The sequence below is a fragment of the Anomaloglossus baeobatrachus genome, chromosome 11 (assembly GCF_048569485.1).
Source record: "Anomaloglossus baeobatrachus isolate aAnoBae1 chromosome 11, aAnoBae1.hap1, whole genome shotgun sequence".
NCBI classification, from domain to species: Eukaryota; Metazoa; Chordata; class Amphibia; order Anura; family Aromobatidae; genus Anomaloglossus; species Anomaloglossus baeobatrachus.
Genome location: NC_134363.1, coordinates 14,544,301 through 14,566,877, shown reverse-complemented (window position 1 = coordinate 14,566,877; position 22,577 = coordinate 14,544,301). Strand labels below are relative to the sequence as shown.

General features: G+C 42.5%; 1 protein-coding gene across 1 annotated transcript in view; it reads right to left on the bottom strand.

The window, feature by feature from the left end:
• Positions 1-347: 347 nt before the first annotated feature.
• The window catches only part of LOC142256726 (uncharacterized), a 34,815-nt gene continuing 12,585 nt past the window's right edge, over positions 348-22,577 (bottom strand). Inside the window, exons 5-6 of the mRNA XM_075328580.1 lie at positions 21,449-21,580; positions 348-670 (exon numbers count right to left, since the gene is read on the bottom strand). Coding sequence (XP_075184695.1) covers positions 21,453-21,580 — 128 coding nt within the window. The 3' untranslated portion in view covers positions 348-670; positions 21,449-21,452. The remainder of the gene's footprint in view (positions 671-21,448; positions 21,581-22,577) is intronic.

Genomic DNA, 22,577 nt, shown 5'->3' with positions numbered 1-22,577 from the left:
CGCATGCGGCAAAAAACGGACGGAACGCAGGGCCATGCGGCACAATGCGGCACTAATTAAAGTCTATGCAGGAAAATCGCAACCGGCAGCAAAAAAAAAACGGTTGCGATTTTCCTGCAAAGTGCCGGATTGTGCCGCATTGCAGAAACCGGAGGTGTGAAAGCAGCCTTCAGTGAACAAGATGAAGATAGCAAGTTTTCAGGATCATTATTTTATGTGATGTGCATAGTAATAGGAATTTAGAAAAGTGATTACTTTATATAATATATTTTCTTTAAAAGACACAAAGTAACAGTTCCATCATTAGTTGTTAGAACCTTTCTATAAAGTCATTGATAGATAACACATTGCTTAGTGAATATTTATTGCAGTGTTCGGATAATTACATCTTTTGTAAAAAAAAGCCCCAGCTCCAAAATACAAAGCCAAGAAAGAATTTGGATGCCCAATTGCAAGACATTACATATTGTATCCTTCTATAACATTTGTGATTAAGACAGATCGGAGAAAGATCATTAGAACAGAGCCTTATTCATTCATTTTTGGGAGATGCCCGGCGTCCGCATTTTTCTCTGCATTTTTCTATGATCTTAATTGAGCCGTGAAAATTTAATTTGCAGCCAGTAGCATTGATAAAGCCTTTATTTTATTATTATTTGAAGTCAACTCCCTGTAGACATAAAAATAAGACATAATCAGAAAAACCTTATATACATAAAATAAATTCTAATTTTTGTAAACATTGCATTAACACTGTAACAGGATTCCATGCACAAGAGCTGTATACATGTCAGAAGGATATTTATAGTCAAGATTGTATTTAACATTTTTCTTTTTTATTTCACAAACACTGGGTAATAAATAATAATGAGAAAGAGCGGTCGGCACTGCTTGTAACTGGATCAAGTATCAGGGTGCTCGGTGGGCTCGGTACACGATCAAGCATCCCAAGTGCTCAGTCGCCATGCTTGAGTCCCTGCCGTGCATGTTTTGCGGCTTTTTTCCAGTCACTAAACATGTAGGGGATTACGTGCCAATCACGATAATGCTGCAGCCATGTTGGCTACGGACATTACTGTGATTGACCAGCCGCATCACGTCATCGGGTCTCTGTAAGACCCGTTGACGCCATGTTAAGCATACCGTATCCTGGAAATAGTGTAGGAAGAGCTGTTGCACAAGGAATAGTGTATTAGAGTGATTATTACCTTACAGTCCTTGCTGCTGCAACATAAAAAAAATCTATTCTATTATCTAATAATACAGCTCTTAGCTGACAAGTGTAGAGCTAGCTGCTGGATGAGGAATAGCATCTCAGAGGCATCTAGACAGGTATTATAACTTTACAGTTCTTGCTGCTTTAACATAAAACCAAAAATCGTTCTTCAGGGCTGAGTCTAATCAATTTTATTATCTAATAATCCTGCTCTTAGTGTAGGGAGAGCTGCTGGAGAAGGGATAATGTATTAGAAGCTTCAAGCCAGGAACTATGGCCTTACAGTCCTTGCTGCTGCAACATAATAAAATCTATTCTATTCTATAATAATACCACGCTTAGCTGAATTTAGTGTAGGGCTGCCTGCTGGAGAAAGGATAGTGTATTAAAAGGCATCTAGGAAGGGGTTAAATCTTTTCTGTCCTTTCTGTTGTAATGTAAAACTAAATGCCCTTTACAGGGCTAAGTCTAATTTATTCTTTTCTCTAATAATACTGTTAGCTGCATCTGGCATAGGGTGAGCTGCTGAAGAAGGGATTGTGTCTTAAGGCCCCGTTACACACAACGACATATCTAACGATATGTCGTCATAGTCACGGAATTCGTGACGCACATCTGGCGTCGTTAGCAACATCGTTGCGTGTAATAGCTCCGAGCGAGTGTTAACGATGAAAAATACTCACCTTATCGTTGATTGTTGACACATCGTTCATTTTAAAAATCTCATTGGTCGTTGTTGACGTAGGTTGTTCGTCGTTCCGGAGGCAGCACACATCGCTACGTGTGACACCCCGGGAGCGACAAAAAACAGCTTACCTGCATCCTCCGGGGATTGGAGTGTTGATTATTGCAGCTGTTCTCCGCCCCTCCACTTCTATTGGTCAGCCGCTGTGTGACATCTCTGTGATGGCGCACGAACCTCCCCCTTAATGAAGAGGTTGTTCGCCGCCCACAGCGATGTCGCTAGGAAGGTAACTACGTGTGACGGGTGTTAGCAATATTGTGTGCCATGGGCAGCGATTTCCCCGTGATGCACAAACGATGGGGTGGATGCTTTCACGAGCAACATCACTAGCGATATCGCTGGGTGTAAAGCCCCCTTTAGATGCTGGTAGGCAGGGATTTATAACCTTAAGGCCCTTAATGATGCAATGTAAAACCAAAAGTTCTTTTCAAGGTTAATTTTTGGGGATGAGCAAATGTACTCGCCACTATTCGGTATCCGACGGATAATTGCATATTCGCATCATTCGGTATCCGACGAATAAAACTGTATCCGCTCCGATACTTTCAGTTTCATGTCTGACATCCTGGTGCCTGTTTTCCAGCCAATGAACACATCTGATGTTGCTTACCCTCACAGTAATGCCGCAGTCAATTTGTTGTAATGTTTCTGTGATTGGCTTGGCCGCACAGCATCATAGGGGCTTTATAAGCCAGCGGCTATTTTGTGAACACGCAGTCATAGAGAGCTGGCGGGAGCTGGTGGTGTAGAAAGACTTTATCCAACTAATAAATAGTCCTTCTAAGGGCTGAAGACAGTGTCCAGTAGCTGCTAGCAGCTCCATAAATCGCCAGACCGCAAATATGTGAACCAGAATCCAGCTATAGGGCTCTCTCTGTCTGTCCATCGGTCTTTCTCTCTCTGTCTGCCATTCTCTCCCTCTACCTCTCCTCTCTCATACTCACCGATCACTGATCCCTGGCGCAGCGCTGCACAACTCTCACACTGCTCTGGCGGCTTCTCCTGCTTTTGAAAATGCCGACTGCTCATTATTCCATCTCGTATTCACTGCTTCCCCCGCCGACAGGCGCCTATGATTGGTTGCATTTAGACGAACCCCCACACTGAGTGACAGCTGTCACATTACAACCAATCACAGCCGCCGGTGGGCGAGTCTATGTAGTGCAGTAAAATAAATATATAAATAAATAAATAATTTAAAAAAATGGCCTGCAGTCCCCCCAATTTTGATACCAGCCAAAGTAAAGCAGCAAGGCTGAAGGCTGGTATTCTCATGAGGAGGAGCCCCACATTATGGGGAGCCCCCTAGCCTAAAAATATCAGCCAGCAGCCGCCCAGAATAGCCGCATCCATTAGATGCGACAGTCCCGGGACTCTACCCGACTCATCCCGATTTACACTGGTGCGGTGGCAATTGGGGTAATAGGGAGTTAATGGCAGACCATGCAGACCGTAGCTGCCACAAAGTCCTAGGTTAATCATGGCAGGCATCTATGAGACACTACCCATGATTAATCTGTAAGTAAAAGTAAATAAACACATACACCCAAAGAAATCCTTTATTTGGAATAAAAGACAAAAAAAACACCCTCTTTCACCACTTTATTAAAATCACCAAATACCGCTCCAGGTCTGATGTAATCCACATGAGGTCCAACGATGCATCCAGCTCTGCTGCATGAAGTTGACAGGAGCGACCACAGAACACAACCACTCTCTGTCAGCTCTATGGAGTAACTGAAGTGAGCCGCGGGATCAGCAATGACATCACTCAGGTTACCCACGGTCACCGCTTTCAGGCGGAGAACTCCAGCTGGCCGTGGGTAACCTGAGTGACGGCACCGCTGATCGCGTAGCTCACTTCAGTCACTCGGGGGATTTGTGGTTACAGGTGAGTCCTTCACCTGTGATTGCAAATCAGGCTGCTGCACACACACAGAGCCGCGCAATTACAATGAAGTCGGGTGAAGTTCATCCATTTTGGTGCAGATTTGTCACAAAACTGCAAGCAAATCCTTATGCCAGCAAAGTCAATGAAAGTGTTTTTCCACCTGAGAATGCAAATAAAACACATGGAAAAAACACATTGAAAACAACAAAAACGCACTTCTTTTCCTGCCAGTAGATGCAGATTTGGTGCAGAGAGTATTTTGATTTAAAAAAATGAATGTGTGCACATAGCCTTAATCGTGTCAGCAGTTATTTGCTGAAAAAATTTCTGCACCATCACTGCATCTCTTAGCAGGACAAACAGCCACAAAAAGGCAAATTTTTGCAGTGTTTTTGGTGCTTTTTTATGTAGATTTTCCCCACTCATAACTATGAGTGAAATCTGCAGCAAAATGCTGAAAGAACTGACTTGCTGCAAATGTATATCTGCACGAAGAAAATAATCACCGTGCGCATGAGACATCAGGATTCTCATTCACTTTGCTGACAGCAAGAAACCCTTCAGGTTTTGAGACAAATGTGCGCAAAAATTAATGCAACAAATTTGCAATGTGTGCACAGGCCCTTAAAAATACCGTATTTTTTGGACTATAAGACGCACTCCCCCCCCCCCCAAATGTTGGGGGAAAGTGGGTGGTGCGTCTTATAGTCTGAATGTAGGGCTGTGGCTAATGAGGGTTCTGTAGTGGAGAGGGTCATAGGCGGCATGCCAGGCTGTAGCAGCGCCTTCCGTGACCATGTGGGCCCGCTCATTTTATATGCATGAATCGTCCTGCCCATCATGTCTCAGCGCTGAAGCCGGCACTGACAGATGGGTGGGGGATTTGCGCATAATTAGCAGCCGGCCCACGTGATCACCCCTGGCAACTACAGCCTGGAGTGATCATGTGTGACTATATTTACTGCCCCCCTCGCATCATTATCAGCGCGGGGCAGTGAATAAATATACTCACCGTTCCCTGCAGCATCGCGATGTCCTCCTGTCTGCCGGCCCGCTGATCTATGTAGAGAGCGCGCACAGTGATGACGTTATCCCTCTGCGCACAGCTCCACACACAGTGGGCAGGCAGACAGGAACACATCATGATGCTACAGGGAACGTTGAACAGCTCCACACAGGTCAGCAGCGCTGCTGCTGGCACAGACAGGAGGACGAGCGATGCTGCTGGAGTGAGGAAAGGTGAGTATAGACGTTTATTTTTTGTGTGCCGCAGGATGCAGGCCATATACCAGGATGGGGGTATATAGCAGGATGAGGGTAAATAGCAGGATGGAGGGTATATAGCAGGATGAGGGTATATAGCAGGATGACGGTATATAGCAGGATGGAAATATTTATCAGGATTGGGTATATAGCAGGATGGGAATATATAGCAGGATGGAAATATTTATCAGGATTGGGTATATAGCAGGATGGGGGTATATAGCAGGATGAGGGTATATAGAAGGATACTGGTATTTCTCAGGATGGGGGTATTTATCAGGATGGGGGTATATAGCAGGATGGGGGTATTTATCAGGATGGGATATTTATCAGGATGGGGTATAGAGCAGGATGGGGTATAGAGCAGGATGGGGGTATATAGGAGTATGAGGGACATATATACAAGGATTGGGATCATATACAAGGCAGGAGGATCATTACCAGCATGGGGTACTATAGTAGTAAATTTAGGGACATTACCCCCATAACAGTGTCAGCAGCAGATCCTCGCCCCATAACAGTGTGTCATGATCACACTTTTTGCTTAAAATTTTGTTTTCCTATTTTCCCCCTCTAAAACCAGGGTGCGTCTTATGGTTCTGTGCGTCTTATAGTCCGAAAAATACGGTAAGCAAAGTATAAGTTATAGTAAGATAACCTGCTTGGCAGATCTGTGAGGTGACAGTAAACACATGCACCAGCATCAGCACCAGCTACACTCCCTGACAGAAGTTCTGTTGCTTATCCATGTTATGTAAATAAAAGCTTATAACCTGACTTTAAATTCATTCATTGGTTTCATAAATTACTCTTTTGAAAGCTGAAACTCTCCCAAATTTGGTTTAGGTTATGAAAATAAAGTTGCTGCAAAGCTGAAATATTGATCATTTAATGAACACAGAAAGGTCCGATTTTGGCAAGACAAAAGTTTTGTCGCCTTGCCATATAATACACCCAATCCTAGTTTACATCCTCACTAGAGATGAGCGAACCGGTCCCGGTTCGGCTCGAGGCCGGTTCGCCGAACGGGGGTCCCGTTCGAGTTCGGTTCGTCGAACGTTCGACGAACCGAACTCGAACGTATAGGCTATAATGGGAGGCAATCACAAACACATAAAAATGCATTATAAATGTACACAAACAGTTAATAAACATTGCCATAACACTTACCGGTCCTCGCGATCCCTTCTGCACTCTGTCTCCTGCCGCTATTCCATCCGATGATCGCTGAATCCTCCCGGTGACCTGCACTGCCAGCAGAGAAGCAGGACCTATCGTGACGTCAAAATAGCCATGTGACCAGTCACGTGGCTATTATCTCATTGGCTACAGACTGGTCACATGACTATGACACGTCATGTAGGACCTGCGAGTGCATCTCTCCGGTACACGGTGCACCTATGTGTATCGCCGTGTACCGGCGACATGCTCTAGCACACGGTCGACTCCCCGTTCCGTTAGGGACCGGCTGACACAGCCGGTCATTAACGGAGATCACCGTTGCCATAGCAACGCAGTTAGCGGTGACGTCACCGCTAACCGCGGCTCCGGGAGCACCGTTGCTATGGTAACGCGTCTGTCAGCGTTACCGCTAGCAGCCAGCAGTGATCACTCACGGAGTGAAGGCTGCACGCTGCTTCCCGATTGTAGTGAGCATTGTAGTTAGGATGGAGGTTCCCCAGCCCCAAGTGATGCCCCTCACAACAATCGTCACTACTACTACACTAGAAAGAAAGAAGACAGAAGAGCAGGATCGTGGAGGGCTGACAGGGGTAATAAAGATGGAGTCTCTAATGTGTCTGTGTATTTATTTCTATTAAAGTATTTTTTCTCTGTGTGGTGTCTTTTTTTAACCCTTTATTGGAGATTCTTAATGGCCGGGTCAAATGTGCCTGACATTAAGAATCTCTGGCTTAATACTGGCTGGTAAAACAAAGCCAGTATTAACTCATGATTACCCAACAAGCCACCCGGCTCCAGGGCTGTTGGAAGAGTTGGATACAGCGCCAGATGATGGCGCTTCTATGAGAGCGCCATTTTCTGGGACGGCTGCGGACTGAAATCCGCAGCAGAGGCGCCCACAAACCTCGGGCTAACCTGTGTTGCGGATTCCAATCCCCAGCTGCCTAGTTGTACCCGGCTGGACACAAAAATAGGGCGAAGCCCACGTCATTTGTTTTTTAATTATTTCATGAAATAAGTGAAATAATTAAAAAAAACGGGCTTCCCTATATTTTTGGTTCCCAGCCGGGTACAAATAGGCAACTGGGGGTTGGAGGCAGCCCGTGGCTGCCAGCTGTACCTGGCTAGCATACAAAAATATGGCGAAGCCCACGTCATTTTTTTGGTGGGCAAAAAACTTCTGCATACAGTCCTGGATGGAGTATGCTGAGCCTTGTAGTTCTGCAGCTGCTGTCTGCTCTTCTCCATACAGACAGACAGCAGCTGCAGAACTACAAGGCTCAGCATACTCCATCCAGGACTGTATGCAGAAGTTTTTTGCCCCCTGAAAAAATTATGTGGCTTCGCCATATTTTTGTATGCTAGCCAGGTACAGCAGGCAGGTACGGCTGCCCCCAACCCCCAGTTGCCTATTTGTACCCGGCTGGGAACCAAAAATAAAGGGAAGCCCTTTTTTTATTATTTCATGAATTTCATGAAATAATTAGAAAACAAATGACGTGGGCTTTGCCCCATTTTTGTGTCCAGCCAGGTACAACTAGGCAGCTGGGATTGGAATCCGCACCACCGGTTGGCCTGAGCTTTCTGGGCCCCACTGCTGCGAATTGCAGTCTGCAGCCACCTCAGAAAATGGCATTTTCATAGAAGCGCCATCTTCTGGCGCTGTATCCAACTCTTCCAGCACCTGCCTGCTATACCTGGCTAGCATACAAAAATATGGCGAAGCTCACGTCCTTTTTTTGTAGCTTTTTGGCAAAAAAAAAAAAAAATGCTTCCCTGGATTTTCCATTGCCAGTGAAGGTAACACCAAGCAGTGGGGGTTAGCAGCCAGTAGCTGCTTGGATTACCCTTAGCTAGCAATACAAAAAATGCAGTGGGAGCTAACATATATTTTTTTTAATTATTTATTTAAATAACTAAAAATAAAATGGGCTTCCCTGTATTTTGATTGCTGGACATCACAGTGCTGTAAAAATAAATCTTTAAAAAAATGACGTAGCGCTCCGCGGTATTTTTGATTCTCAGCGCAGATAAAGCAGACAGCTATGGGTTGCCACCCCCATCTGCCTGCCGTTACCTTGGTTGGCAATCAAAATACAGGGAAGCCCATTAATTTTTTCTATTTAAAAAATAGTTAAAAAAAAAAAATTACGTTGGGTCCCCCCATTTTTGATAGCCAGCTAGGGTAAAGCAGACGGCTGTAGCCTGAAAACCACAGCTGGCAGCTTTACCGTGGTTGGGGATCCAATGTGGAGGTCCCCTCAGGCTCTTTTTTATAATTATTTTATAAATATTAATAATTACACAATAAAAGTAGGGGACCCCCCAAATTGGATCACCAGCCAAGGTAAAGCGGACAGCTGTGGTCTGGTATTCTCAGGGTGGGAAGGTCCATAGTTATTGGGCCTTCACAGCCTAAAAATAGCAGGCCGCAGGCACCCCAGACGTGGCGCATCCACTAGATGCGCCAATCCTGGCGCTTCACCCCAGCTCATCCCGTGCCCTGGTGCAGTGGCAAACGGGGTAATAAATCGGGTTGATACTAGCTGTAAAGTCACCTGAGATCAAGCCCAGCAGTTTGTGATGTCATGGCGTCTATTAGATACCCAACATCATAAACTGTCAGTACTAACAAAAACAAAAAATCGAGAAATTTATTTGAAAAAACAGTCCCCGAAACATTTCCTCTTTCACCAATTTATTGTAAGAAAAAAAATAAAGGGGTCCCACGACGACTCTGGACCGTCTAGAATATGGGGGGGAGACACTCAGGGAACGTATCCCCCATTTTCTAGGAGTGCGGACCCTTCATGTGAGGAGTGTGGGTGCAATGAATCTGCACTCACTCTCCCCGGGTCCACAGCAGCAGAGTCCATGTCGTAATGGTTGCTACCAAAGCTGCAATGCCCTGCTCATGAGGTAAGGGCATGCCTAATCAGGAGAACTACTGTAGAGGAAGCTCTGCTCACTGGTATATAGGTGCTCAGAGGTAATAATAGATAAAATTAGTGAGTAACCTCGGCACTCTATATCTCCCAGACTAAGTCAGTAAGTCACAACGGATAGTAATGCAAAATCACTCTTTATTGGTCCGTATTAAGAAATTTTTTTTTTCATAAGCATATATGTTTTTGTCCAAAACAAGTTACAAATGACGTTTCGGCCTGAGCCTTCGTCAGATTGGACTTATCTGCATGTAATCATGAAAAATGACAATAATCAGTATCACATAAGAGTGAGAGAACAATAACATAAACTCGAACAATGTAGAGGTACAATTGGGATGCAGCAAAAAAATTGCAACACAGCAAGAAATGAAACACATGATACAAATGTCATAATACAGTACAAGGACAATATAGTAATGCCAAATATGGGGTCAGAGTAGACTTAGACAGCTCTGGTACGAAAGAGATGTCAATCATAAAGTAACATGTGCAGTAGGTGTAGAGCTACACTATGCATGGCAGAGCTAATGGGTAGACCGACCATAGAAAAAGTAGAGAAAAAGTGGAGAAAAAGTGGAGAATAAGTGGACATAAGTGGAGAAAAAGTGGGGAAAAAGTGGAGAAAAAGTGGAGCATAACAGGAGAAAAAGTGGAGAAAAAAGTGGAGAAAAAGTGGAGAAAAAGTGGAGCATAAGAGGAGAAAAAGTGGAGAAAAAGTGGAGAAAAAGTGGAGCATAAGAGGAGAAAAAGTGGAGATTAAGAGGAGAAAAAGTGGAGAAAAAGTGGAGCATAAGAGGAGAAAAAGTGGAGAAAAAGTGGAGAAAAAGTGGAGAAAAAGTGGAGAAAAAGTGGAGCATAAGAGGAGAAAAAGTGGAGATTAAGAGGAGAAAAAGTGGAGAAAAAGTGGAGAAAAAGTGGAGAAAAAGTGGAGAAAAAGTGGAGCATAAGAGGAGAAAAAGTGGAGAAAAAAGTGGAGAAAAAGTGGAGATTAAGAGGAGAAAAAGTGGAGCATAAGAGGAGAAAAAGTGGAGAAAAAAGTGGAGAAAAAGTGGAGAAAGTGGAGAAAAAAATGGAGAAAAAGTGGAGAAAAAGTGGAGAAAAAGTGGAGAATAAGAGGAGAAAAAGTGGAGAAAAAGTGGAGAAAAAGTGGAGAATAAGAGGAGAAAAAGTGGAGAATAAGTGGAGAAAAAAATGGAGAAAAAGTGGAGAAAAAGTGGAGAAAAAGTGGAGCATAAGAGGAAAAAAAGTGGAGAAAAAGTGGAGAAAAAGTGGAGAAAAAGTGGAGCATAAGAGGAGAAAAAGTGGAGAAAAAAGTGGAGAAAAAGTGGAGAAAAAGTGGAGCATAAGAGGAGAAAAAGTGGAGAAAAAGTGGAGAAAAAGTGGAGCATAAGAGGAGAAAAAGTGGAGAAAAAGTGGAGAAAAAGTGGAGAAAAAGTGGAGCATAAGAGGAGAAAAAGTGGAGAAAAAGTGGAGAAAAAAGTGGAGAAAAAGTGGAGAAAAAGTGGAGAAAAAGTGGAGAAAAAGTGGAGATTAAGAGGAGAAAAAGTGGAGAAAAAGTGGAGAAAAAGTGGAGCATAAGAGGAGAAAAAGTGGAGAAAAAAGTGGAGAAAACGTGGAGAAAAAGTGGAGAAAAAGTGGAGAAAAAGTGGAGCATAAGAAGAGAAAAAGTGGAGAAAAAGTGGAGAAAAAAGTGGAGAAAAAGTGGAGAAAAAGTGGAGAAAAAGTGGAGAAAAAGTGGAGAAAAAGTGGAGATTAAGAGGAGAAAAAGTGGAGAAAAAGTGGAGAAAAAGTGGAGCATAAGAGGAGAAAAAGTGGAGAAAAAAAGTGGAGAAAACGTGGAGAAAACGTGGAGAAAAAGTGGAGAAAAAGTGGAGAAAAAGTGGAGAAAAAGTGGAGCATAAGAGGAGAAAAAGTGGAGAAAAAAGTGGAGAAAACGTGGAGAAAAAGTGGAGAAAAAGTGGAGAAAAATTGGAGCATAAGAGGAGAAAAAGTGGAGATTAAGAGGAGAAAAAGTGGAGAAAAAGTGGAGAAAAAGTGGAGAAAAAGTGGAGCATAAGAGGAGAAAAAGTGGAGAAAAAAGTGGAGAAAAAGTGGAGAAAAAGTGGAGAAAAAGTGGAGATTAAGAGGAGAAAAAGTGGAGCATAAGAGGAGAAAAAGTGGAGAAAAAAGTGGAGAAAACGTGGAGAAAACGTGGAGAAAAAGTGGAGAAAAAGTGGAGAAAAAGTGGAGCATAAGAGGAGAAAAAGTGGAGAAAAAGTGGAGAAAAAAGTGGAGAAAAAGTGGAGAAAAAGTGGAGAAAAAGTGGAGAAAAAGTGGAGAAAAAGTGGAGATTAAGAGGAGAAAAAGTGGAGAAAAAGTGGAGAAAAAGTGGAGCATAAGAGGAGAAAAAGTGGAGAAAAAAGTGGAGAAAACGTGGAGAAAACGTGGAGAAAACGTGGAGAAAAAGTGGAGAAAAAGTGGAGAAAAAGTGGAGCATAAGAGGAGAAAAAGTGGAGAAAAAAGTGGAGAAAACGTGGAGAAAAAGTGGAGAAAAAGTGGAGAAAAATTGGAGCATAAGAGGAGAAAAAGTGGAGATTAAGAGGAGAAAAAGTGGAGAAAAAGTGGAGAAAAAGTGGAGAAAAAGTGGAGCATAAGAGGAGAAAAAGTGGAGAAAAAAGTGGAGAAAAAGTGGAGAAAAAGTGGAAAAAAAGTGGAGATTAAGAGGAGAAAAAGTGGAGCATAAGAGGAGAAAAAGTGGAGAAAAAAGTGGAGAAAAAGTGGAGAAAGTGGAGAAAAAAATGGAGAAAAAGTGGAGAAAAAGTGGAGAAAAAGTGGAGAATAAGAGGAGAAAAAGTGGAGAAAACGTGGAGAAAAAAATGGAGAAAAAGTGGAGAAAAAGTGGAGAAAAAGTGGAGCATAAGAGGAGAAAAAGTGGAGAAAAAGTGGAGAAAAAGTGGAGAAAAAGTGGAGCATAAGAGGAGAAAAAGTGGAGAAAAAAGTGGAGAAAAAGTGGAGAAAAAGTGGAGCATAAGAGGAGAAAAAGTGGAGAAAAAGTGGAGAAAAAAGTGGAGAAAAAGTGGAGAAAAAGTGGAGAAAAAGTGGAAAAAAAGTGGAGAAAAAGTGGAGATTAAGAGGAGAAAAAGTGGAGAAAAAGTGGAGAAAAAGTGGAGCATAAGAGGAGAAAAAGTGGAGAAAAAAGTGGAGAAAACGTGGAGAAAACGTGGAGAAAAAGTGGAGAAAAAGTGGAGAAAAAGTGGAGCATAAGAGGAGAAAAAGTGGAGAAAAAGTGGAGAAAAAAGTGGAGAAAAAGTGGAGAAAAAGTGGAGAAAAAGTGGAAAAAAAGTGGAGAAAAAGTGGAGATTAAGAGGAGAAAAAGTGGAGAAAAAGTGGAGAAAAAGTGGAGCATAAGAGGAGAAAAAGTGGAGAAAAAAGTGGAGAAAACGTGGAGAAAACGTGGAGAAAAAGTGGAGAAAAAGTGGAGAAAAAGTGGAGCATAAGAGGAGAAAAAGTGGAGAAAAAGTGGAGAAAAAAGTGGAGAAAAAGTGGAGAAAAAGTGGAGAAAAAGTGGAGAAAAAGTGGAGAAAAAGTGGAGAAAAAGTGGAGAAAAAGTGGAGCATAAGAGGAGAAAAAGTGGAGAAAAAAGTGGAGAAAACGTGGAGAAAAAGTGGAGAAAAAGTGGAGAAAAATTGGAGCATAAGAGGAGAAAAAGTGGAGATTAAGAGGAGAAAAAGTGGAGAAAAAGTGGAGAAAAAGTGGAGAAAAAGTGGAGCATAAGAGGAGAAAAAGTGGAGAAAAAAGTGGAGAAAAAGTGGAGAAAAAGTGGAAAAAAAGTGGAGATTAAGAGGAGAAAAAGTGGAGCATAAGAGGAGAAAAAGTGGAGAAAAAAGTGGAGAAAAAGTGGAGAAAGTGGAGAAAAAAATGGAGAAAAAGTGGAGAAAAAGTGGAGAAAAAGTGGAGAATAAGAGGAGAAAAAGTGGAGAAAAAGTGGAGAAAAAAATGGAGAAAAAGTGGAGAAAAAGTGGAGAAAAAGTGGAGCATAAGAGGAGAAAAAGTGGAGAAAAAGTGGAGAAAAAGTGGAGAAAAAGTGGAGCATAAGAGGAGAAAAAGTGGAGAAAAAAGTGGAGAAAAAGTGGAGAAAAAGTGGAGCATAAGAGGAGAAAAAGTGGAGAAAAAGTGGAGAAAAAAGTGGAGAAAAAGTGGAGAAAAAGTGGAGAAAAAGTGGAAAAAAAGTGGAGAAAAAGTGGAGATTAAGAGGAGAAAAAGTGGAGAAAAAGTGGAGAAAAAGTGGAGCATAAGAGGAGAAAAAGTGGAGAAAAAAGTGGAGAAAACGTGGAGAAAACGTGGAGAAAAAGTGGAGAAAAAGTGGAGAAAAAGTGGAGCATAAGAGGAGAAAAAGTGGAGAAAAAGTGGAGAAAAAAGTGGAGAAAAAGTGGAGAAAAAGTGGAGAAAAAGTGGAAAAAAAGTGGAGAAAAAGTGGAGATTAAGAGGAGAAAAAGTGGAGAAAAAGTGGAGAAAAAGTGGAGCATAAGAGGAGAAAAAGTGGAGAAAAAAGTGGAGAAAACGTGGAGAAAACGTGGAGAAAAAGTGGAGAAAAAGTGGAGAAAAAGTGGAGCATAAGAGGAGAAAAAGTGGAGAAAAAGTGGAGAAAAAAGTGGAGAAAAAGTGGAGAAAAAGTGGAGAAAAAGTGGAGAAAAAGTGGAGAAAAAGTGGAGATTAAGAGGAGAAAAAGTGGAGAAAAAGTGGAGAAAAAGTGGAGCATAAGAGGAGAAAAAGTGGAGAAAAAAGTGGAGAAAACGTGGAGAAAACGTGGAGAAAAAGTGGAGAAAAAGTGGAGAAAAAGTGGAGAAAAAGTGGAGCATAAGAGGAGAAAAAGTGGAGAAAAAAGTGGAGAAAACGTGGAGAAAAAGTGGAGAAAAAGTGGAGAAAAATTGGAGCATAAGAGGAGAAAAAGTGGAGATTAAGAGGAGAAAAAGTGGAGAAAAAGTGGAGAAAAAGTGGAGAAAAAGTGGAGCATAAGAGGAGAAAAAGTGGAGAAAAAAGTGGAGAAAAAGTGGAGAAAAAGTGGAGAAAAAGTGGAGATTAAGAGGAGAAAAAGTGGAGCATAAGAGGAGAAAAAGTGGAGAAAAAAGTGGAGAAAACGTGGAGAAAACGTGGAGAAAAAGTGGAGAAAAAGTGGAGAAAAAGTGGAGAAAAAGTGGAGAATAAGAGGAGAAAAAGTGGAGAAAAAGTGGAGAAAAAAATGGAGAAAAAGTGGAGAAAAAGTGGAGAAAAAGTGGAGCATAAGAGGAGAAAAAGTGGAGAAAAAGTGGAGAAAAAGTGGAGAAAAAGTGGAGCATAAGAGGAGAAAAAGTGGAGAAAAAAGTGGAGAAAAAGTGGAGAAAAAGTGGAGCATAAGAGGAGAAAAAGTGGAGAAAAAGTGGAGAAAAAGTGGAGCATAAGAGGAGAAAAAGTGGAGAAAAAGTGGAGAAAAAGTGGAGAAAAAGTGGAGCATAAGAGGAGAAAAAGTGGAGAAAAAGTGGAGAAAAAAGTGGAGAAAAAGTGGAGAAAAAGTGGAGAAAAAGTGGAGAAAAAGTGGAGAAAAAGTGGAGATTAAGAGGAGAAAAAGTGGAGAAAAAGTGGAGAAAAAGTGGAGCATAAGAGGAGAAAAAGTGGAGAAAAAAGTGGAGAAAACGTGGAGAAAACGTGGAGAAAAAGTGGAGAAAAAGTGGAGAAAAAGTGGAGAAAAAGTGGAGAAAAAAGTGGAGAAAAAGTGGAGAAAAAGTGGAGAAAAAGTGGAGAAAAAGTGGAGATTAAGAGGAGAAAAAGTGGAGAAAAAGTGGAGAAAAAGTGGAGCATAAGAGGAGAAAAAGTGGAGAAAAAAATGGAGAAAACGTGGAGAAAACGTGGAGAAAAAGTGGAGAAAAAGTGGAGAAAAAGTGGAGAAAAAGTGGAGCATAAGAGGAGAAAAAGTGGAGAAAAAAGTGGAGAAAACGTGGAGAAAAAGTGGAGAAAAAGTGGAGAAAAAGTGGAGCATAAGAGGAGAAAAAGTGGAGATTAAGAGGAGAAAAAGTGGAGAAAAAGTGGAGAAAAAGTGGAGAAAAAGTGGAGCATAAGAGGAGAAAAAGTGGAGAAAAAAGTGGAGAAAAAGTGGAGAAAAAGTGGAGAAAAAGTGGAGATTAAGAGGAGAAAAAGTGGAGCATAAGAGGAGAAAAAGTGGAGAAAAAAGTGGAGAAAAAGTGGAGAAAGTGGAGAAAAAAATGGAGAAAAAGTGGAGAAAAAGTGGAGAATAAGAGGAGAAAAAGTGGAGAAAAAGTGGAGAAAAAGTGGAGAAAAAGTGGAGAAAAAGTGGAGAAAAAGTGGAGAAAACGTGGAGAAAAAGTGGAGAAAAAGTGGAGAAAAAGTGGAGCATAAGAGGAGAAAAAGTGGAGATTAAGAGGAGAAAAAGTGGAGAAAAAGTGGAGAAAAAGTGGAGAAAAAGTGGAGCATAAGAGGAGAAAAAGTGGAGAAAAAAGTGGAGAAAAAGTGGAGAAAAAGTGGAGAAAAAGTGGAGATTAAGAGGAGAAAAAGTGGAGCATAAGAGGAGAAAAAGTGGAGAAAAAAGTGGAGAAAAAGTGGAGAAAGTGGAGAAAAAAATGGAGAAAAAGTGGAGAAAAAGTGGAGAAAAAGTGGAGAATAAGAGGAGAAAAAGTGGAGAAAAAGTGGAGAAAAAGTGGAGAATAAGAGGAGAAAAAGTGGAGAATAAGTGGAGAAAAAAATGGAGAAAAAGTGGAGAAAAAGTGGAGAAAAAGTGGAGCATAAGAGGAGAAAAAGTGGAGAAAAAGTGGAGAAAAAGTGGAGAAAAAGTGGAGCATAAGAGGAGAAAAAGTGGAGAAAAAAGTGGAGAAAAAGTGGAGAAAAAGTGGAGCATAAGAGGAGAAAAAGTGGAGAAAAAGTGGAGAAAAAGTGGAGCATAAGAGGAGAAAAAGTGGAGAAAAAGTGGAGAAAAAGTGGAGAAAAAGTGGAGCATAAGAGGAGAAAAAGTGGAGAAAAAGTGGAGAAAAAAGTGGAGAAAAAGTGGAGAAAAAGTGGAGAAAAAGTGGAGATTAAGAGGAGAAAAAGTGGAGAAAAAGTGGAGAAAAAGTGGAGCATAAGAGGAGAAAAAGTGGAGAAAAAAGTGGAGAAAACGTGGAGAAAACGTGGAGAAAAAGTGGAGAAAAAGTGGAGAAAAAGTGGAACATAAGAGGAGAAAAAGTGGAGAAAAAAGTGGAGAAAACGTGGAGAAAAAGTGGAGAAAAAGTGGAGAAAAAGTGGAGCATAAGAGGAGAAAAAGTGGAGATTAAGAGGAGAAAAAGTGGAGAAAAAGTGGAGAAAAAGTGGAGAAAAAGTGGAGAATAAGAGGAGAAAAAGTGGAGAATAAGTGGAGAAAAAAATGGAGAAAAAGTGGAGAAAAAGTGGAGAGAAAGTGGAGAAAAAAATGGAGAAAAAGTGGAACACCCTTTGGTACCTTTCATGTTGCACTAAGGGGTGCTTAGCTTTGTATTTAGCCAAAAAAATGAAAAAAAAAATGACATAGGGTTCCCCCTAGTTTTGTAGCCAGCTAGGGTAAAGCAGACGGCTGCAGCCTGCAGACCACAGCTGGCAACCTCACCTTGGCTGGTAATCCAAAACTGAGGGCACCCCACGCTGTTATTTTAAATTAAATAAATAATTAAAAAAAAAAACACGTAGGGGTCCCCCAAAATTGGATCACCAGCCAAGGTAAAGCAGACAGCTGGGGCCTGATATTCTCAGACTAGGGAGGTCCATGGTTATTGGAATCTCCCCAGCCTAAAAATAGCAGGCTGCAGCCGCCCCAGAAGTGGCGCATCCATTAGATGCGCCAATCCTGGTGCTTCGCCCCAGCTCATCCCGCGCCCTGGTGCGGTGGCAAACGAGGTAATATTTGGGGTTAATACCAGATGTGTAATGTCACCTGGCATCAAGCCCTGGGGTTGGTGAGGTCAGGCGTCTATCAGATACCCGACATCACCAACCCAGTCAGTAATAAAAAAAAAATAGACGACAAACACATTTTTATTTGAAAAAACACTCCCCAAAACATTCCCTCTTTAACCAATTTATTAGATTGAAAAACAAATCCAGGTCTGGTGTAATCCAAGGGGTTGCCATGACGATGCACACTGTCCCAGTCAATGAAGAGCAGGATGTTCCCCATTGGCTGGGAGACCAGTGCAGTGACCTGAGCTAACATCAATGGGTCAGCCCAGGTCACTGCAGGGGGGTGACAAGTGCTGCTGTCAGTGAGGTACATTACCTGCGCTGATCTCCAGCACTGCCGACAGCCCCTGTCACTGAGGTCAATGACCGGCGCCTTCACATCAAGTATCGCGAGAGGTCCGTGACGTCACCGCCAGTGTCAGTCTCGGGTCGGAAGCGATAGGTGATGTGACAAGCGGCGGCCATGGAGGACAGTGACAGCGCTGAGGTCGGGATGGCGGGACTTCATCACCGCAGGTAAGCCGAGCGAGCGAGCGAGCGAGCGGGCGGGCGGGCGGGCGGGGGGGGGGGGGTGTGGATGTGTGTGTGTGTGTGTGTGTTTGTGTATGTGTATGTATGTGTACATGCCGCGGGCAGGAGGGGGTGGAGCGAGCTGAGCGGGAAAGTGTGGGCTTCCTGCACGTAACTAAGATAAACATCGGGTTACTAACCAAAGCGCTTTGCTTGGATACCCGATGTTTATCTTGGTTACCAGCTTGTGGCAGGCTGCCAGCGATGGCTCCTGCTCACTGTAGCTGTAAAAAGCCCTGCTTTTTGCTGCTAGAACCGTTCTCGAACATATCTAGAACTATCGAGCTTTTAGCAAAAAGCTCGAGTTCTAGTTCGATCTCGAACAGCCCAAAAATCACTCGAGCCTAGAACTGGAGAACCACGAACCACGAACCGCGCTCAACTCTAATCCTCACCTGTGCTCACTAAATGATCGGTTAATTAGTGGGTGTGTATAAAAAGAAACCCAGCACCCCAGATCTTCAATGAAACTGCAACTTGACCTCTGACAACATGCCAAAAATCCACCCTGCGACCAAAGCCTTGATTATCAAGAGGCTGAAGACCAGATCCACTGCAGAGGTGGCTGGCACCTTTAATGTGTCTCAGCGTCAAGTACAAAGAATTAGAAAAGATTTGAAGAGACTGAAGATGTTTTTGACAAGCCCAGGACCAGCAGACCCCACAAGACAACTGCTCAGGAGAAAAGTTTGTTGGTTAGAAAATTCAAAGCCAGCCCGTCTTCCACCCCAGTAGAGCTCCAACAGGCCTGGTCACCTCAAGTACCTGTGTCAACTAGAACAGTTTGTAGGATTCTGTCTCGAAATGGCCTCCATTGTCGAATCAGTGCCCAAAAGCCAGCACTAAGCAAAAGGCAATTAAAAAATCGTATGGCATTTGCCAAGTCCCACAGCCTGCTAAACAGATGGACGCTGGAAAAGTGTCAGAAGGTGGATTTCTCTGATGAATCTTCAGTTGAATTACACCACAGCCGCCGCAAATACTGCAGGAGACCTACTGGAGCCTGTTTGAATCCAAAATACACCCAGAAAACTGTTAATCTTGGTGGTGGAAAGATCATGGTCTGGGGTTGCATTCAGTATGGGAGTGTGCGAAACATTTGCAAAGTGGAAGGCAATATCAATAGCCTAAAATATCAAGAAGTATTAGCTACATCTTACATTCCCAATCATAAAAGGGGACACACATTCTGCAGCAGGATGGTGCTCCATCTCATACATCCATCTCTACAACAAAGTTCCTTCTGGCAAAGAAGATCAAGGTGCTCAAGGACTGGCCAGCCCAGTCACCAGACATGAACATCATTGAGCATGTTGGGGTAGGATGAAAGAGGAAGCTTGGAAGACAAAACCAAAGAATTTAGCTGAACCCTGGGAGGCATGTAAGACTGCATTCTTTGCTATTCCTGATGACCATCAATAAATTGTATGAATCATTGTTGAACCGCATGGATGCAGTCCTTCAAGCTCATGGAAGTCAAACAAAACATTAAATATGGCTCTAATCACACCACAACTTCATTCACCAATGTTATGCAACATATCTTTGTATTAGAAGTAAAATATTTGTTTGAATTTCACATTACTTTCTGTGGGTGACAAAACTTATGTCTTGCCAAAATCTGACCTTTCTGTGTTCATTAAATGATCAATATTTCAGCTTTGCAGCAACTTTATTTTCCTAACCTAAACCAAATTTGAGAGGGTTTCAGCTTTCAAAAGAGTAATTTATAAAACCAATGGATGAATTTAAAGTCAGGTTATATGCTTTTATTTACATAACATGGATAAGCGACAGAACTTCTTTCAGGGAGTATAGACTATGACATGCCCTTGGACCACGCCTAGCCGGCAGCGGACTAGTGACAGCCTAGTGGCCATGAGTTTGCAGCATCAACAGCAACTAGAATATGACATTCCCTAGGACCACACCTAGCTGACAGCAGACTAGTGAGAGCCCTAGTAGCCATGAGTTTGTGGCATCAGCACCAGCTAGAATATAACATTCCCTAGGACCACGCCTAGCTGGCAGCAGACTAGTAAGCAGCCTAGTGGCCATGAGTTTGAAGCCAGTTCTTGAGTGGGTACAAAGAAAATTTTACAATAAAGTAGTTTGATCATTAGACCCTTTCCTAATAAATGATGTGTATGTACAGTCACCGAAAATAGATATGTAGAAAATTAATGTCTCCCACTCAATTTCCTTTGCCTAGGTGATTCACCATTTAATACACAGCGTGTCAGAAACTCTTCCTTAACACATCAGAATGTCAGATATTAAATGTGATGCATTATTGGACTTTGTGTGGTAGTCAGCAGAATTTTAAAAATAAAAATCTTTTTCTTCTGGGATTTGAACCCAAAAAAGCAAGTTTCTCTGGAGACTTTCCACCCTGTGAGCTTATCCACTGCTCCACAGGACAAAGTTGGTGATTTCCGTTAGTTATAAGGGTAAACAAGCAAACACTCAGCGTGTATATGTCATTCTGATGTGTGAGGTGTGACTTCTGCCTTCTGACAGCATCGGATGTCACACATCGGACATTACACACCGGACGTCGCGCATCGGGCTTCGCGCATCGGGCTTCGCGCATCGGGCCTCGCGCATCGGGCCTCACACATCGGGCCTCACACATCGGGCCTCACACATAGGGCCTCACACATAGGGCCTCACACATAGGGCCTCACACATAGGGCCTCACACATAGGGCCTCACACATAGGGCCTCACACATAGGGCCTCACACATAGGGCCTCACACATAGGGCCTCACACATAGGGCCTCACACATAGGGCTTCACACATAGGGCTTCACACATAGGGCTTCACACATAGGGCTTCACACATAGGGCTTCACACATAGGGCTTCACACATAGGGCTTCACACATAGGGCTTCACACATAGGGCTTCACACATAGGGCTTCACACATAGGGCTTCACACATAGGGCTTCACACATAGGGCTTCACACATCGGGCTTCACACATCGGGCCTCACACATCGGAGCTCTCGGTTCTAGTCCACATAGTGGGTTTTTTTATTGAAAGGATAATACTTTGTGTGACACAGATGCCTTACCATTAAGCTATAGGTTCATTATTTATTGGATTTCATATTTAGGTAATAATGTATCTAATCATAAGAAAACAATGTCAGGTATCAGAAGTCAGGGATCAGGTGTCAGTGATTAATTGTCAGATGTCAGTGATCAGTTTTCAGTGATCAGATGTCAGTGATCAGTTATCAGTGGTCAGATGTCAGTGATCAGTTGTCAGATGTCAATGGTTAGTTGTCAGTGATCAAGCAAGGTATTTTGGATGTTTCACACTGATATATGATCCTGTCCTAAAATGGACACTGTACTCATGGGATTGGATCCTACTTGTGCACCACCTACAGAAGTGCCGTGTTTTCTATTTTACCACTATAAGAGTCACACTCTTGAAAATTGGAAAAAAATATTCTAAGGCCCTCCTCTTCCTCTACGTGTTTTACAGGGGCAACACACACAAATCTTATAGCAAACATGTAAAAAAACTCGAGTTTCCCATGGACTTCTATTATACTCGTTACATGAGTCCCGCCCGTCCCAGCATCCGACCTGCTCAATTTAAGTAACGAGTACTCAAGCGTTTGAGTTCACTCATCACTAATGATAAAGTTTTCACACACATTAAAAAATGTAGTTTGACTCACCGACCTTTTTATGCCATGTGAATTTGTTTCAGTTTTTTCGCGAGGAAAGCCTCTATGTTCCTTTTAATTGGCATATTATCGAGGTTGAGCGGCAGTTTTTGAACTCTTTCATATTCGTGTCCATCCTCTGCAATACCTGGAGAAATAAATGCAATTGTTTTATTTAAATTTTATGCTTTAGTTAGGACATTTTCTTGCAATAAATTGTCAGATCGTCTTTCCAGTACATAGTTATGTTTCTCATTGTCATAAAATATAATTTTTCTTTCTAACTTCTTGGTTGCAGTGTGCTACAGTGTAGTAAAATGTTTCACATTTTTTTTTCACAATGACAGTAATGTGGACTAATTTTCTGCCTCTGCAGCTGGAAACGCCACGATCACAGATTGACAGCAGCATTTTACTGGCTTACAGCGGCAGGTGGCGCTTCTCTGGAAAAGTGCCTATTAGAGGGGAGTGATGGCTAAACAATACAGATATCATGTGCCTGCAAATATGCACTCTGGCATTGATTGATAAAATTAACCTCTTACTAATATACACAGTAAAGTTCCATCACCTTTCAACTTGATGGTGTGATGCTGATCACTACTTATGGATACTATAGACAGAAGGGCAGTCAGACAAGCCAGGGTCAGGACACAGGGAGTTAGCAAAAACTGAAGTCAAGTCACAGGCCAAGGCTTAGAATTCCAGGAGAGTATGAATTAGATTCACGGAGGAGGCAGAGATGTGGTCAGGTAACAGTCCGAGGTCAGAAGCCAGAAGGTAACAACAAAAAAAGGGAGCAGGCAGAGAGGAGTCAAACAATGGTCCAGGGTCAAGAAACGTAGATCAGAACACAAGCACAAACACAAGCAGAGAGCACAAATGCAGAACCAGAGAGTATAATTGGCGAGGTTCTGGGAGAGCATGCTGAGTAATGGAAACAGAGCAATTACCAGAAAGGTGGAACACCTGAGTATTCAGCACCTCCCAGAACCTGCATGGAGTCCAGTGCTGTTAAGCAACCTGTCAGCTAATGTCCAAAGAAACACAGCAGAGCATCTCAAAATGCAAGATGCTCTGCACAAAGGAAACAGATCACTGCCAGTTCTGTAGTTCAGGAAGGTGCGACAGATAATCACCTGTGT